At 51.3% G+C, this 17669-nt stretch overlaps 1 protein-coding gene across 18 annotated transcripts in view; it reads right to left on the bottom strand.

Moving 5' to 3' along the window:
• Positions 1-2254: 2254 nt before the first annotated feature.
• The window catches only part of SDK1 (sidekick cell adhesion molecule 1), an 895654-nt gene continuing 880239 nt past the window's right edge, over positions 2255-17669 (bottom strand). For 15 of the 18 annotated variants that reach the window (XM_072836835.1, XM_072836824.1, XM_072836825.1 and 12 more), the window contains one exon: positions 2255-5993. In XM_072836835.1, coding sequence (XP_072692936.1) covers positions 5742-5993 — 252 coding nt within the window. In that variant the 3' untranslated portion in view covers positions 2255-5741. Of the gene's footprint in view, positions 5994-11603; positions 12489-17669 lie in introns of those variants that run through there. The other 3 variants (XM_072836827.1, XM_072836826.1, XM_072836830.1) reach the window with 3 other exon arrangements.

Below are 17669 nucleotides of genomic sequence, written 5' to 3'. Positions count from 1 at the left end.
CTTCCCCTGAGCCCAGGCAGCAGTGTGGCTGTTACTCCTCGGGGTGGGGGGCCCTTCTGCAGCCTCCGCAGCCCCACAGGCAGGCCCCTTCCTCCCTGCAGGTGCAGCCCCGGTGCTCAGAGCTCAGGCCTGAGGAGGAGGAGGCCCTGCCCCAGGTGCAAGAAGCAAGGTTCTTCCACTGCAAACACGTGACCAGTCTCAGGTTAACCTAAGCAAACGGAACTCATCGAAAGAACATTGGGAGCTTGCCAGGTCGACAGGAACAGTTTGGAAACTGGCAGAAAGCAAGACGATCTCCCAGGAGAGATTCAGAGGCCCCTCCAGCTTGCTCTTCTGTTACTGTGCACAGATTCACTGTGCATGGAGAAGTCAGCCACGCCACCCTCGGCCTAGCCTGGGCACTTGTCGGCCATCTGGGAGGTGGCCTGGGGGACAGGGATGCCCTAGAGTCAGCGGGGGTGCAGGAGTGCTGGGAAAAGCAGCCAAAGTGCGAACCACCCCGGGAGCCCAGGTCTGCTCAGAGGTGCTTTGCTGAGGGCCTTGCCAGGGGCCCCAGCACCCTAGCGGTGTCTAGGTCCGCATATCCTGTGGATGGGGCTCTCGGTGAAGTCGAGGAGGACGCAGAGGCCCAGTTCCCTTCCATGGAAGGCTGACTCCTGGAGATGCAGGTCCCTGCACCCCTGCAGCCCACCACCACCACCCGCCACCCCACCCCGGCTCCCAGGGCCACGGATGTGAGCTCTGGGCCGTCTGGGGCCAGGCTCTGCAGGGCTCAGGGTGTAGGAATCCCTGGGCTCCTCACAGGCGGGCACGGGCCCCCAGCAGGCCACCCTTCGCTGCTACCCCTTCCCGGTCCCCACCCCCCACCCCATCCTGCCCCCAGGAGGCAAGGAAGCGCAGTCAGGCCTTTGCGTCCGGGACTCTCACCCATGTTGCTTTTCCTGCCTAGGGCAGTCCACCTACCTGTCACCCACACGGCAGTGGGGGTATCTGTTCCCGGTGATAAATGTTGCGTTTACAAAGGCCTCCCATGAACTTTCCCACGACGACAGTCACCACGACGAAGCTTTCCAGGCACAGGCCAAGCAAACACGCACCTTTTATCTGCGTGCAGGAGCAGAGCACGCGGGGACACGGAGCCTCCCGTGCCTGCACACTTTTGCGCAGGTGCCTCTCCGCCACGAGGCTCCAAGCTGCGGGCAGGGACACCAGCTTCCCCAAGGCTCTGCGTCCCAACCTCCTGGGAGAAGCTGAGGGGGAAGCAGACCCCCGCCCTGCAGCCCCAGCCACCTGGTTCGGAGCCCGACCTGCCCCTCGCCGGCTGGCTTCCCCGGGCCAGGTGGCTGCCCCTCTCTGGGCCTTTCCTCATCACAGACTGGAGCCCTGACTGTGCCTGCGGCACCAGGGCCTGCGATGAACAGGCGAATCTGGCAAGCGGTGGTGTTCAGTGACCATCCGCTGACTTGGACACGCAGCCACAAGTCGGACATCCTGGGCACAGAGGGAAATTCGCAGATTTCAATTTCATACTTAGGGAGGGTGGAATGTAGGCGGTCAGTGGCGGGGAAAAGAGCAAAATGAAAACGTTCTTACCTCTGGCTCGGTGATGGCAGTGCTGGCTCCTGGAGCAAGAGGGCAAATTGGAACTCCGGCCCGGTGCCCCGGTACCCCCAACCCCCGTGCTCCCTGGCCTTTTCCCAGGCTGGCCTGCCTTGCCTGCACATGGGAATCACCTGCGGAGCTTTCAAAAAAGAAGTGGGTGTCTGGGCCCAGCCCCTAGAGATCCTTAGTTGGTCTGGGTGTGGCCGCAGCCCTGGGATTTGTGCGCACTCAGTGATTCACAGAGTGCACAGGGTTGAGAGCCCCCCTCCGAGGCTGGCAGGACAGGAGAGTGTGGGGGGCCACGCCTCTCTTGGGGGCCCTGCCCAGAGGGGAGACCTTGCCTGGGCCCCACATTCCCACCAACCAAAGCTAAGTTTGGTAGGGAGCAGTCTCCTCTCTGGGCTCTGGGGGCCTTTTGGGGGCACGGCCAGGTGGTGGGGCTACATGGCCAGGTGCCCCTGGTGCGGGTCTCCCCAGGAGAGCGTAAATCCCTCTGAGCTCAGCCCCGCTGTCTGTGCATACCTGCATCTCACCAGGACTGGGGTCAGGGACCACTGCGTGTGTGGTTTAGGACTTCACTGGGGCTAATCTTTACAGCCCTAGAATTCATGAGTCATTTCATCGATACTTGTTAAAGAAAACCACAAGCACGTAAGGAACAAAATGATGTTTTTATTAAAAATCATACCCATAGCACCTCTCTGTCTTCCTACAAGATTTTTTTTCTTTTTCCTTTTTTTTTTTTTTTAAAGGACATCTGGTTTTCTGCACAATTCCAGAAAACATTGTTGGGAAAACTTCAGGACTGACCTAAGCTCTAGAGAACCCAGAAGGCGACGACGTTGAGAGGAGATGAGCATGCCTTGGCAGACTAGCTCAGTTCACGGGTGGCTACAGTGTCTCTGCCTTCCTGACCCGATCCATGCTATAGGGATGCTGCCCTAAGGAGAGCCCGATTGGGATACGCGGATGGATTGCTCATTGGGAGAGTAACTACACTGTGTGCCAAGGATTTGTAAAAACTAGAAACCATGCTACGTTCCATTGCGCAAACACCATGCTTCAATCCAGTCGTGATCAAGTACAAGCACAGCATCAAAAGAAGTTTACAGAGCGTGCACGTGACCCTTCCTCCCGGCGGCGTGGAAGTTGTACCTGGCAGAGGGCCACTTCCATCGCTTTTGGGGGGTGTGGGTCCCCACACTGCCCTAGGCCACACCGTCCTCTGCTAAGACATTTCATTCAGCACTCCTTAAAGCATGGCAGTGAGAGAAGCGGAAGGGAAGGCTGGAGGAGGTGGGGGTTCGGTTTGGGCTGATTTATCCAGGGGGAGGTGCACGAGGCCATGCCGATGTGCTTAATGCCCGTAGCTGCCCCTGCCGCTCACCTGTCTGGGGAGTGGTGCCCTGGTGCCTGGCAGAGAGGGCCGGCCCCGTGCATGCCCAGCCCTGCAGCCCCCACAGAGAGCACGGCCTCCCCGGGCCACTTTGCTGGCCCACCCTCACACGGGAAGGGCAGCTCAGCCGTCAGCACAATGTCCAATGGCCCATACGAGGGTGGGCATGGGATGGGGGCTCGGCCACTGCTCCCTGTGGGGCCCCTGAGTGATGTCACTACAGAAGGCGGCAAGAAGAGGACATTTCATCTTGTCTTAGTTAAAGGAATGTGGTTCGTTCGTGTGATGTATTTTTTTCCTCCCTGAAGTAAAGGTGAGAGGCCGGGAAGTGACACTGGTCCATGTGCATACTGCTCGGGGAGGCACAAGCCTCACTGCGAGCACCTGCTCTTCCTTTGGAGCAGTCTGCCGAGGGCCAAGGGCTGGGCTGGAGCGCAGATGCCAACAGTCCATAAGCAGCCAGTGTAGACTCAGACAGACGGTTCCACACAAAGTGAGTTCAGGGAAGGTAGAGAAAGCACGGAAAATAGAATGAACCTGAAAAAAAAGGTGTCGTGTCGTCGCAAAATCCCCAAAGCAAAGAACACACCTCAAACCAAATCGTCCTCATTCCAACACGTCATAACACTCTTCCCCCATGGTTTAAAGCAAAGTCCATATGGCTTAGAGAGCGAAGTGCACGGAAGGCGGTGTTTGTCCGCGTTCTCCACTGGGCGCCTGTCTTCCAAGAAGCTCAGTTTGTAAGCCTTGCCGTTTCCTGCCCCCTTGGCCGCTGACTTGGGGCCGAGAGGAAGGAGCGCCTTGAACCCAGGGCGCGTCCTGGCCGGTGAACTGTGGGCAGTGATTCTCACACACAAGTGGCTTTGGGCAGAGCATCAAGGATTTTTGGTTTAGAATATTTCTGCCTCCACTCAGAGAAAGAAGGCAGGACACAGAGAAGGAAGGAAAAGGAGTGGGGGGAGAGAGAAGGAAAGGAACCCTTCCACACCCTCTTGTTTTGGAAAAACTGAAAAGGGGCTTTTCACCCACCACAAAACTCTCCTTGGTCTCCTGGGGCCGCAGGAGGCCGCTCTGAAAGCAGGGGGCCCTGTGGAGCTATAGAAGGAATACAGCCGAGGAGACGCCACAGGCTGTCCACGTGGCCACGACACAGGCTCCCCCACCCTCAGGGCGCTGGCAGGCCACTCGGGAAGACTGCACCTGCCTTGTTGCCCTCGGCCTTGGGGTGTCCACAGAGTGGCTGGGCACTGTCATGGCCCCACTCCCGCTGGCGAGGTGGGGACACCCGGCCCCCCGAGCTCTGGGCGCACTCCTGCTGGCACCGGCACCACACCCCGCACACCCGAACCTAGGCTCAGGCCTGTCGGGTCGGCCACCTGCTCCTCAGCCCTGTCAGACACCTCTCGCAAGAATAATGTGATGGCTGGAGCCGCAGCTACAGTTTGGACTTTCAGATTTGCAGCGTAGTTCATGCTATTTTCATGTAGCTGAAAAACGGAAACAAAACAATAGCAAAGGGGGGAAAAGCATTTCCAGAAACCCAGTTAAGGCTAAAAGCTGGGCTGGGGTCGGGGAAGAGAGAGCAGCAGCCTGGGGTTGGGCAGCGGGCAGTGGGCAGCGGGCAGCGGGCAGGGTGGGGAGCCCGCGGCTGTGCCAGGGGAAGGCCGGCGCCCACGAGCGCTGCAGGCCTGGCCAGGGGGGCAGTTCGGGGCCTCGTTTGCTCAGAGCTGTTTTGCTTTATTTGGAGACACTGACGCTTTTCGTCTTTCTCATGTACAAAGCTAAACAATTAATAAAAAGGCACCTGGAGACAGCAGAGACTCATTCATTTCATGTGACATATTTTAAAAAAAGATAAAAAGATTTAAAAAATACTCTGGTTAACAATGCACACCTCTTACACAACAAGCAATTCTGCAAGCGCCGTCTTGTTCTCTCTGGGTTAGCGGGGTTGGCTGTGTGCTGTGTTCTCGGGAAGGAGCTAGCTTGCTGGGTGAGGCCGGCGGGGCGCCTGCCAGCCCTGGGGGTGGTTTCCTGCTCTGCACCGTCGGGTTTAAGGGAAGAAAGGAAGAAAAGAAGGCCGGATAGTTCACCACGGGAATGACACAGGGTGCCAACCACTGAGTCGTCACCGAGTCAGGGGACCCCACCTCGCGAGCTCTGGCCCCCTCGCCGGGAACTTGACAGCTGATTCCTTGCCTAGAAACTGCGGGGGAGAATATTTTGGAGGTGGATGCGGTCGGGTGGAAAAGCGCTGAGCCCAGCGCAGACTTCGCTCTGCGGACCCCAGGAGGCAGCGAGAGCCCAGCCAGGGGTGTCACCGATGGGGACCCCGGCGCAGCTGGTTCTCCGGAGGCACAGGAGGTGGAGAAGAGGAAGGAGCGGCCTGGACGCGGGCAGACAGCTCCCTGGACCCCTGCTCTGCCTCCCCCGTAGCCTCCCTAGTTGGGCATCGGGGTGGACGAACCCAGGGCTGGGGGGGGTGTCTGAGGTCTTCCCGCCATTGCACCACTGAAATACACCTTCTCGTAAAAAGAAAAGAAAACAAAGAAACCCGCTTCCTGCAGCGATGTTACAAAAAGCCGTTAAAAAAACCTTTCTAATTGAAATCTAGTGTCCACAAGTAGGTAAAATCATCACTTATCAGAATTCTTTTTAAACAAAAGCTTGAGCTCAGTTATTGGAGTTGATTGTCTTAACAAAAGTAGGCTGGGAGGTCCGCGGAGGGCCCCCGCTGGGGCCGTCACACGAAGGAGGAGAAGCCGGTGAGTGGAGTCCTGGCGCCGGGGCCCGCGGGCGCGAACACGGCGCTCTGCGTGGTGACCACCGTGTGCAGGTGCGGCCCCGCCTCGCCGCCCGCCACTGCCTCGTACCTGTGCGGGGCGCGCCCGCCCGGGGCCCGCCGCTTCCACGAGTTGTAGTAGGTGGGGTCACTCATGTAGTGGTTGACGAAGGAGTGCTGGGGGGGCACATCCTCGGACTCGGAGTCGGTGCCCTGGGGGGACAGCAGGGTGTGAGCGGGCACCCGGGAGGGAGAGGACAGCCTCTGGGGGCAGGGTGGGCATGGGGGGTGGGGTGGCCTGGAGGGAGAGGGAAGACAGCCACAGGGTGGGTGGGCATGGGGGGTAGGGAGGCAGGGGGCGGTGCATGGGAGAGGGGAAGTGTGGCCATGGGGGCATGTGGGGGGCAGCCATGGGAGACACCGGTGGCCACAGGGGGAGGGTGGCCACAGGCAGCAGGGCTGAGCCAGGAGTGGCCAGGAGGCAGGAGCCGCATTAGTTACCCAAAGTTGGAAGGTTCGAGTCAGTTCCCGCCCTCCTCCCCTTCCTCCCCTAGGCCTGCCCTCCACAGGAGGTCCGACCCCACTTCCCCAGCCTGCCCCCACCCCCAGACACCCAGCTGAGCTCAGTGTCTCCACTGCATTTACAAAGGGAGGATGTGCTGTCCCAGCTGTTCCTGAGCTGCTGGACCTAATCCCTGTCTGTCCGAGCCTGTCCTCAGGAGGGGTCTACACTTCAATCTCTGCCCAGGGCAGGTCTACACAGCCTCAAGGGGGTGCTCTGTGTCCACATGGGGCAGAACTGCATGGTGGGAGCCAGGAAGGCCCAGCGTCCTCAGCTTGCCCCAAAGGGAGCCGGCCCTGACCACATGTGGGGGTGCAGATGGGGTGTTCTCTGTGGGATACACATTTCTATGTGATGTCTCATGCACGCAGACCTCTATGGGTTGGCTGCCAAGGAGGGAGGCCCTGGTGAGCCATGATGTCTAATGTCGCCGTCCACCCCTCCCTCCCCAGGCCGGAGAGACCTGATCCTGGCCACACACTACAGAAGAGCCTGCCCTGTTGACGTCTGAAGGTCAGTCTGAGAGGCTTTCTCTCCCTTTCTTTTAATAAAATAAATCAGGAGTTTCCAGTAAGAACATTTAGTCCACATAGCTTCTATGTTCATATTCTTAAAGCCAAACTCGATTTCATGGTTTTGGGGGTTGACTTTAAATTACTGAGAGCACTGCTAACAGACAGTGGAGGCTGTTCTCCCAAGAGAATGGACGCTCCTGCTTTCCCTGCCTCAGAGGTGCTGTGTGGTTCTGGGAGCTTCCTGCACCCCTGGGAGCCCTGCCACCTGCTGGGGTGGAGCCGCAGGCTGGTCAGGCTCTGCTGCCAGGCCCCACTCGGAGATGCCCAGTCCCTATACCCTGAAAATACAGCAGGTTCCTCCATGCACCCCCAGGGACCTAGCAGAGGCCTTGGACACCCTGAATATGCCAGAAATGGGTCCAGAGACATGACCTCGTCCAGCTTTCAAGTTCAAGGTAGGAAACAGGAGCCTGTGGCTGGGTAAAGCCTCTCCCCCTCCAAGATATCTCCCCACCCCGGGGCTCTGTCCTTGAAACTCTGGTGCATCTCTTCTTGAGGCTCTGATGCCTGAGCTCTGTCCTTCTTTGTCTCCCTAGACGGTGTCAGGAGGCCCCCAAATGCTGTCTCAGAATCACCAGGGAGCTTTGGGGAGAGCACAGATTCCTGAGCGTGGTTCCTGCTGTCTTGATCAAAAGGCTCTGGGGTAGGGCCAGGGAATGTGTCTTCCTTAGAAGCTCCTGCTCTGCCAGGCTGGAGTGAGGGTAGGGAAGGGGGGGAGAGCTGACTGCTTGCCCCCATCTTACATGTGGTCTGTAGAGAGACTCATGAAAGCTCTGAGCCATACGCCTGAGCCACTCTCCTCATCTGATGGGGAGGACATGGCCCCCATGCAAGAAGCTCTATCCGGGGACTAACAAACAGTGGCCTCCACTCAGGAAGCCAGGCCTGTGTCCCGCAGGCCTGTGAAAGCTGGTGGCCTCTTGGCTATGCAGAAGTCCCTCGTGGACGTGGGCAGGGGAGCCAGAGACTCCTGGGATTCTCCAGACACAGGCTGAAAATCTGGCTCTCACTGGATATTTACAGGAAAGTAATAGTAAGTCACAGATTCAGGACTTCTCAGGACATTAAATGTAAACTGTTTATGTTATGGCACAATCAACTGCTGGCAGCTGAATGCATCTGTGGTTCCTCTGCTTTTTTTTACTGAGTCAGAGCTCATGTAAATGCGGGTCAGATGAATGTCCCCTCCTGACACATCCCAAGATGCAGAGAGTATCCAGCTCTTCCATAATGAGACAGTGATGGTGACAACAGAGCCATCCAAGAGGAGCTTCTTTTTAGCAGATGCTACTGCAGACAGAGTGACCCCCTGCATGATCTCTGACACTGCAGAGTGGCCTGTGAGGTGGGGATTTTATTCCTATTTTAGGGGTGAAGAGAGAGGCTCAGAGAGCAGGCAAGCTGCCCGGTGTCCCAGGAGGGGTGGGAGCCCTGGAGCCCTGCAGCCCGGAGGCTCCTGCTGCCTCAGCAAACATGGAACTGGCTCTCTGCTCCAGCTCTCCTTTGCATCAGCTGATCCCACTCACACCGGCCCACCCGTCAATCTCAGACCCACCGTGCTCTGAAAGCCAAAAGCTGTTTTCGTGACCTCATCTGGTGGCGAAGCCTGACTTGCGTTAGGCTCATTTGGCAGCTAACCCTGAGCTGAACTGATGTGAGACTATTTAGTGTGAATATCCTTTGGTTTTGCTGCAGAAATGCTAAGGTGTTTGATCAGAGATTGCCGCCCTGCCCCTGCTGGGGACTTGACATAGTATCTGATGGATTCCTGCACCTGAAAAATGCTGAGTTCTTCAATGGTTCTTCTGGCCTTGGGGGTTGCTGATAAGAGATGGGGCACCTGAAATTCTAGTAGTTAAGGTTTGTTCTTCCCCTGTTTTCCAGAGGCTTTGAGGGGCTTACGAGCTCTATGTATACCAAGACCGGCAAGGACGAGAACAAAGGTCACCTGAAGGAAGCAGGTGGAATCTATGTTATTGCCCCCAGAGTTGGGTTTGTTCCTTCTGAGACATCCATCCTGGTTCTAAGAAGCTTGGGAGAAGAGAGCTCACGTGGAGGTATGTCAGGGAGAGGAGGAGATGCATTCCTCTCTGGAGAAACGCAAAGAACACTCAGGATGATGACAGTGGGGATCGCACACTCGGGTCAGGGGTCATGGTTTTCTGGAGATTGAACATATGGTTCAAGATTTTCACCCTCTTCACACTGTACCCTCTGGTGCTTGGAGGCCGCACCGTCCCAACCATGAAGGATGTGCATGAGCACAAATGTGAGAAGGAGCAATTGGATTCAATCTCCTTGTTTTGTGTCTGAAAGAACCAAGACCCCCATAAGCATGTGACCTTCTCAGGGTCATAGTGGCGGGCGACAGAGTGGGGCCAGACCCAGCGCTGCTATCACAGCTAAGGTGGCAGAAATAAAGCCTTTTTAGAAACACTTTGGTACATTTTCCAGTGCAGCTGTATAAAAGGTTAGAGGAACACTTTACAAGGTAGGCCTTCTGTGGGGTCTCTGTGTTGGGGGAAATGGCCATAGGCAGATGTCGCTTCAGCACACCTGTCTGGCACCCACATCTCCCCCTCTTGCTACCCCTGCCCACCCTTCCTCCTGCAGCTGTTGGCCCATGGAAAAGTTAGCGCATGATGGCCAGGTGGCAATGCAGGGAGAAGGGGTGTCTGGTCTAGAAGGGACTCTCATGTTCTTGCAGGAGGTAGCCTCTCCCCAGGCATGTCCAGCCTGGCTTAGAGGATGGATGTGTCTCGTGTCCCACATCTATAGGCCCATTTACTTGACGAACAGTCTCACTGGAGACAGCTCAGAAGCTACATCATTGTATGTTCTCTCAATCATGGACCTCAAAGTCCTACAGTTATGGAGAGAGGGGTCTGAGACAGATGTGGGTGCTGAGAAGAGGCCTCGACAGGAGAAGTTGGGTGGCTGTCTGGCTCACAGTGATGTCCCAGTGTTTGTGTGTGGGCTTTGACCTTCCCAAATGAACTTCAGGAAGTGATCCTTCTCTGCCTTGTCCCTCATTAGTGATTGGCTAATGGGCACACATGTGATTTGATCAGAGCCAATTGGAAACCTCCCTGGGACTCTTTGCACTTCATCTGGAAGAGCAGAGTTCTTTATGTGGCAAAGCTGGGCACCTAGAGACCCAGCCAAGAGCTTCTGTGAGACCACCCTGCAGAAACACAGGAGAAACAGGAGCCTAGGAGTGGAGGGTCACATGACACATAAGCTGGGCCTCCTGGTTTCTGCTCAGCCCTTGGCGTCTCCTCTATGAGAGAGCACTGGATTAAAATGCCATCCTTCCTCCTGCTGCTGCCTGTTCTGTTTATTGTTTATATGACATTATTATTTTTTAATGCGGATATATTTTAGTGAGTTAGGATTATTGACAAAAAGGCAATGCTGCAGGGTCCTTTTTTTTTTTTTTTTTCTTTAAGTTTCCTGTGTGATACGAAGTAGTGAAGTGTGTTGGTTTCCCAGGAAACCACAGAAGGACAGCAGGTGATTGGATGTGGTGGCAGTTTCTAAAGGTGCACAGATGCCTGGCAAGCAGCTAACAGAGATAATCTCAATACTTTTGGTATTATATTTGCAAGATGAAAGAGTCAAATATTATTAGGGAATTAATTAGGTATGAGGGGGTTGGTCTAAGTTGGTTGGAGCAGGAGAGATTTTGAAAACCATTTATTTGGGTTTCGAGAACAATTTTTATAGTGTGATCTGAACAGTAGTCCTGATATAGTTCATAAGCAGTCGTGTGAAAAGCCGGTGACAGACCCTCTTATTCCTAACTGGAGAAAGATAAAGAGCCACAGCGTGTGTCATGCGACAGCGAGAGCCTAACTCAGAGTGGTTCCAATCAGGCAGGTTCCCGTGCTCCTGTGAACCTATCTGCAGAATTTCCCCTTTAAGCAATATTTCTGAAAATGGTTAAAAATATACCCTGGGGAGAAAAGGACAGCATCGCTAGTTTCTTAGTGAAAGATTAACTTCACAGAAGAGCTCTTCCAGCCAAGACCTTGCAAGGTTTCTGCTTCCTCATTCTCTTGAGCTCTGCAGAGGAGGGTGGGCAGGAGGGGAGGGCATTACCCTCCTCACTCCTACTTCACTCTGTGTCAAACCCTTGGCAAAGCCCAGGGACCAGACTGTGCCATACTCTCCACCACTGGCATCTCAGTGTGCAGTGTCTTTAAACCCAGAAGCTGCCACCGGTCAGGAGGGTTAATATCAAATCTAAATCGAAATACAAGGCACTCATTAGTTAGTCCTATTTGAGATAAGTGCTTCTGGTGTATTCTGTTGCTATCCACCACTGGTTTGTTCTTCCTGCTTATCTCTCTAAGGGCTCTGTCTACAGTTCTATAAATTGACTCTGTTTCTGTGAATTTGAGGTTAAGGGACTGGGCGGAAGTCATCACTACATTTACCATCAATTACAAATGCAAAAGGCATTTCCAGAATGGCTGGTGAGGAGCTAGCAGATTCTCTTCCTGGTGGAGCAATGATTTAACTGGGGAGAGTGATTTTATAAACAGGCATTTATAGTCTCTGAAAATAGTGGCAAGGACATATAGCAAATGGAGAAAGATTTATTCCAGAAAAATCTAAATTTCAGTAAGAACAACAAGAGTCGGAGGCACTTGAACTGTGACCTGCATCACCCGCCTCCCCACTCCCATCCCCAGCTCAGTGTGATGAAAGCTCTATCTCAGGCAGGTATGGCTAAGAGAACCAGGTTCCCTTCCTCACCCTGTCCTCACCCACAGGCTGGATGGTCTATACCACTTGTGGCAGGCTGAGAACACTGAACCCCAGTTTCCTTGCCTAAACTGGCTTGTAGGGAAGACATTTTACCCTGGGAAAGGCAAGCTCAGAAGACCAGGGACTACCATCTCCACCCAGTGCCCTACTTTTACAGCAGGTGTGTCACTATGGGATAAGAGGGCCACTGTCTCCACCCTCAGCTTTGGTGCCATGACACAGAAGTCCTGCACAGTGGGGAGAGACAGTCCATTAGAACAGAGAGCTCTGGAGGGGATGGCTTTGTTTGTAACAGAGCATGCCTAAGGGCATTATTGAAAATAGCAGAGTCCTTCAGGATGAGAAATTAAGAGGAAGTTGTTAATTCCATGATTATAGCAAGCGAAGTAATAAACCTGCCAGAAGTTTAACAGAGGGAACCAGGGAAAGAGACATAGCTCAGGAGAGCCCTCTTGGGATCAGAGCAAAATTCAGATTGACAACATCTTGCCTCTACAAAAGGGCTGCATTTTAATTGGATCAAGCCATGAAGTAATGTATAGCCCAGGGCACTGTGAAAAATAATTGAGTCAACAAGTGGTGGAGGTTAAAAGCTGGGTGTGATACCAACCATGACAGACCATCCAGAATCTTAATTGGGGGAGAAAAGGGTACAAAGAGAGCCTGGCTGGGACCATTGTTATCCCTGGTATTCAGGGGGCCTGAATGCATCCCCAAGGCTGCATCTCTCAGGAGCGGCATCGGAGAGTCCACACTGTGAAGGCACCGGATTTCCATTGAACTACTCCAGCCAAGTCACTAAATAAGAAATAAGCAAACAACAAGAACAATCCTTGGGGTGGAAGAGACCAGTATTCCAAATTGGTACAATATATTAACTAAAATGACCTGTTTTCAAAAAAGTCCAGGAGAGTGTGTGCCATACAGGGGACAAAAAGCAGGTAGCCTTTGGAGGAGGCCCGAATGTTGGTTGGCAAAGATTTTGAAAGCAGCTATTATAATCTATCCATAGAACTAAAGGAAGCTGTGTTTAAAGAACAGAAGATGACAATATTGCACCAAGTAGAGACTATCAACAGAGACAGAAATTATTGCAAAAGAACCAAATGAGAAGTTTTGGCATTGAAAAATACAATAGCTAAAATGAACAATTCACAAGAAGGACCCTGCGGTCTGCTGGGTCTGGCAGAGGAAAGAATCAGGGCACCAGGAGATATTGACAGAGATTATGCAATCCAAAACACAGAGAACACACACATACACAATAAAGAGCAACCACAAAAGGAAAGAGCACCTGATAAATGTGAGCAGGTGCTGGGAGCACGACCACATGAGCCAGTCATGACAGCAGTGAAATGAGAGGAGAAGGCAAGAGGCAGAAAAACAGGGGAAAAAATGACTTCAAACTTTCCAGATTTATCAAAAGCATTAATCCACATGCCCAGAAAGCTCCACAAACACCCAGTAAGAAAAATGGAGCAAAGTCCATACCCAGATGCCTCACAGTAAAAAAGACAAAGACAGAAACTCTTGAGATCATGGACAAGGGAACTTGAATAATAGTAGGAGTTGGCTTCTAATCAGAAAAAAGCTGGGGGACAGAAGGCAATGGGGTCGATGTAGTCAAAGTGTTGAATAAAAACTGCTAACCAAGAATCTGTTCAGCAGAACTACTTTCAAAAAATGAAGGTGAAATAGACATTCTGAGATAAACAGAAATGGGAAAATTCACTGTTAGCCAACGTGCCTTACAAGAGACACTAAACGAAGACTGTCAGGTTGAAAGCAAGTGACACAGACAGAAGTTCAAATTCACATGAAAAGACAAAAGGAAAAAAAAAAAAAAAAAAAAAAGAAAAGACAAAAGGTATCAACAAAGGTGATCACACACAGGTAACTATAAAAGATAGTATGACTGCATATTTCTTTTTCTTTCTTCTTTTATCTGAGTTAAAAAGCAATTTCATAAAATATGTATATGATTGTATTGTTGGGCCTATAATGTATAGAAATGTAACATACTTAACAATAATAGCATAAAGGAGGAAGCTGGGTGAAGAAATGGCACCCAATGGTGACTTGAATCCACAGGAAGAAATGAAGAGGACCAGAAAAAGTACATAAACAGGCTAAAGTGGTAAACTCCAGAAACATACTTGCTCTCCTTTCCTCTCTTGACTTCCTTAAAAGACATATAGTTCTGTAAAGTAGTAACTATCAAAATGTATTCTTGAGTTTGTAACCATATGGATATACGGACATAACATGTATAATAATAGCATAGAAAGGGGAGGAGGCTGTAGAGCTGTATAGGAGTAAAGTTTCTATATATCACTGAGATTTAGTATAAGTCTTTCTTAAAAAAATATTTGTGTGTGTGTGTGTGTGTGTGAGAGAGAGAGAGAGAGAGAGAGAGAGTGAGCGAGCGACAGAGAGACAGAGAGAATGCACTTGTGCATGAGCCAGGGTAGGGGGGCAGGGCAAAGGAAAGAATCTCAAGCAGACTCCCCACTGAGCATGGAGATTCATGTAGGGCCTAATCCCAGGATCCTGAGACAGACCTAAGCCAAAATCAAGAGTTGAATGCTTAACCAAATGAACCACCCAGGTACCCTAGTATAAATCTTAAGTGAATGTTGATACTAGAGCAACCAGTAACAAAAATAACTGGAAAAACAGAGTAAAAGCAAAAGTTAAGCAAATTAAAATGGTACATTAGAAAATTTTCCTTAAAAAAAGAACAAAGTGGGATGCCTGGGTGGCTCAGCAGTTTAGCACCGCCTTCAGCCCAGGGCCTGATCCTGGAGATCCGGGATTGAGTCTCACATCAGTCTCCCTGCATGGAGCCTGCTTCTCCCTCTGCCTGTGTCTCTGCCTCTCTCTCTCTCTCTCTCTGTGTCTCTCATGAATAAATAAATAAATAAAATCTTTTTTAAAGAAGGAAAAAGTAAGTGGGGGAAAAAGAGGAATAAAGATATGAGACATATAAAAGACAGTTGTCAAAATGCAGATGTAAATTCTACCTTAGCAGTAATTACATTAAATGTGAATGGGTTAAACAATCTAGTCAAAAGGCAGAGACTGGCAGAGCAAAAAAAAAAAAAAAAAAAAAACCCTGATATGCACCAGCTACATACTGTCTATAAGAGACACATTTTAGATTCAAAGATACAAAACAAGTTGAAAGTGAAAGAATGGAAATGATATACCATGTCAACAGTAACGAAAAGAGAACCAGAGTGGCTGAGTAATATCAGACAAAGTAATCTTGAAGACAAAATTGTTACCAGAGACAAAAGAGACATACTATACTACTGAAAGGGTCAATCCACCTAGAAGATGTAACTATTATAAACATATATCTACCTATGACAGAGCCGCAAAATACACAAAATTAAACTGACAGAATTGGAGTGAGAAATAGACAGTTCAACAATAGCTGGAGACATCAATACATTAGTGGATGGCAGAAGGTCAAAAATCTAGGTGACTTCCACGGTGCCGTAAATCAGCCAGGCCCCACAGACAGAGTACTCCACACAACTGCAGAGTAACATGCTCTTTTCAAGTGTGTATGGAACATTCTTCAGGCACAGACCATAAAACAAGACCCAATAAATTTAAAAGAATTTAAAATATACAAAGCATGTTCCTAGGCCACAGTGGAAGAAAATTAAAAAATCAGTAACAGAAGGACATTTGGGAAATTCACAAATATGAGGAAATTAAAAACATACTCCTAAATACCCAATGTTCCAAATGGGTGAATTGTGTGGTGTGTGAATTACATCTCAATCAAGCTGTTTAATAAATGTGGTTCACAGCAAACTCCCATCTGAGCTGGCACTTCTGAGATGATGAACGTCCCCAGGTCCCTCTGTTGGGATCCCCATGAATATTTAGTGCCTACAAATCTCCCAAGTGTACAAGGTTCAAAGACAGGATCTAGCAAGATTATAAAGTGATGAACTCTGGAAAAAAAGATGGGCCTCACTGTTTCTACCCAAGGACCCAGAGAGAAGACAGAAGCCAGGCATAGGAATTCTCAGCTGGACTCCATGGGGCTTCAGCTGGAGGCGACTGTCAGAGCTTCCTCGGAGGGGAAGGATCTGGACCTCCAGATCCTAGATGAAATTCTGCATGTACATAGAGAGAGCATCTACACCTCTCATCAGGTTCCTGATAGAGCTCTTGACCCAGAAAGCATTGGGAACCTTGAGAGGCACCTGTGGGAATTGTAAAAGGAGCCCCTTCCTCCTAGGACAGGGCTTGCTGAGAGAGGAGGGCCCGCCCCTCTGGTGGGTGCTTAGCCACAGTCATAAAGCTAGGACAACTCAATTCTGTGCAACAGGTCTTCTGGGCAAGACAGAACTGGGAGCCTGGCACTCAGGTCTGCCTCTCAAGGCTCCCCCACTCCCACACACCATCAGCACATCCAGGGAAGACATAAAAACTTCCATAAGTTTCGACTCTGCCCTCTATTATATGAGGATCATCACAACGTCCTTGCAGGATTTAGAATCAATTCCACACCCCTCTCTCTGACACCTGCCATCCTCCCTTCTTCCCTTCCTCCCTTCTCCACTCTCTGTGCCTGTGTGTGTATGTAGGTGTACATGTTTTGCACATATAGGCATGTATGTATATGCGTAGCTCAGTGCCTCCAAAAAAGCTTTAAATCCTCCATAAAAAACACCTAAATTTGCATCTCAAAACAACCTACATGTGTGAGAGGAGAAATAGGCTAAATGCTCCCCATCAACCCATTTTGAGAATGCTTTCATGAACAGAGTTCAAAAATCATGCGTCCAAGTCTGGCTACTGTAGGAATGGGTGCTGAGCTGGAGAAGACGGTGGAGGCCAGGGCTCAGCCAAGCTCGGGATGACCTCAGACTTAGTCTTGCTGGTTGGCCAAGGAGGAAAATTGCTCTACTTCATGCGGCTGGTATGAGCATGAAATCAGTGTGCTGGCCCATAGTAGGTGCTCAACTGGTGCCTAGCATCTGTTGGACTGTCACTAGGTCGACCTGCACGGCTAATATGTGAGGGCTGTGAGCACTGAATGTGGGGTCTGAATGCCCTAAACAGCCTCAGGCCCCAGAATTACAGAAGACACCCCTGGCAGGTGCCATGCGAATGCGTTTCTAATTGCTGAACCAGAATTGTCTGCTGCAAGGCCATCCCTACTCATTCCCAACACGTGGCTTTTGGTGCAAGCAGCTAGACACAGCATGAAAAGAGCTGCTATTTCCTTATCACAAAAAGGCAGGTCAGTTTTGCAGCATTTCACTTGACAGCGCCTTGATTTCAGACAAATGTACCTTTCTGGACATCTGCAGCACTGCTTGCTGTTTTCCCCATGCCCAAGGCTGAAGTACAGACAGGGCGCCCCGTGTCCTCTGTAAACAGAAAGCTCGAAGCAGAGCAGACTCCGTGTCACACTGAAGCCCACCTGCTGTCCCCTCTCACTTGGAGTTCATGTACAAAGCACAATTTAAAAGAAGCCATTTTATTGAGCCTCGGGGCTTAATCAGGCCTGAATTCGGGTCCAAATGAAGGTGAGACTTATTTTAGATTAAATATTGATTTAGCGTATGAATGCCAAGAGGTGGGGCAGCAAACAGCTTGGTGATTTTCCTCTCTCTCAAGACTTGGCATATGTGAAATAAAAAAAGTTTAGGACTGATAGAAGACCACCTCTCTAATTGCCACTTCAGCTGGGTTTGCTCATGTAACGCTGACACAGCACCGCTGTGGGGAAAGGCACACCCGGGGGTGGAGGTAGGGGGAGTGCTGAGCCCCTGGGTGGTCCTCCCCCGCCTGCTCCCCTGACAGAGGCCTTGCCCCCGGGTGTGCTCAGCTTCACGCTTTAACACTCAGATGCTCAGCAGGCTTCATACCTGCAGGCCCCTGGGTCCTGGGTGGGGAGAACCTCCTGGGGCAAGATCTCCCTGGTGCATCTGCTCAGTGAGGACAGGG

The sequence above is a fragment of the Canis lupus genome, chromosome 8, assembly GCF_048164855.1.
Source record: "Canis lupus baileyi chromosome 8, mCanLup2.hap1, whole genome shotgun sequence".
In the NCBI taxonomy this organism is placed as follows: Eukaryota; Metazoa; Chordata; class Mammalia; order Carnivora; family Canidae; genus Canis; species Canis lupus.
The sequence above is the reverse complement of the archived record's forward strand: the minus strand, read 5'-3'. Positions and strand labels throughout refer to the sequence as shown.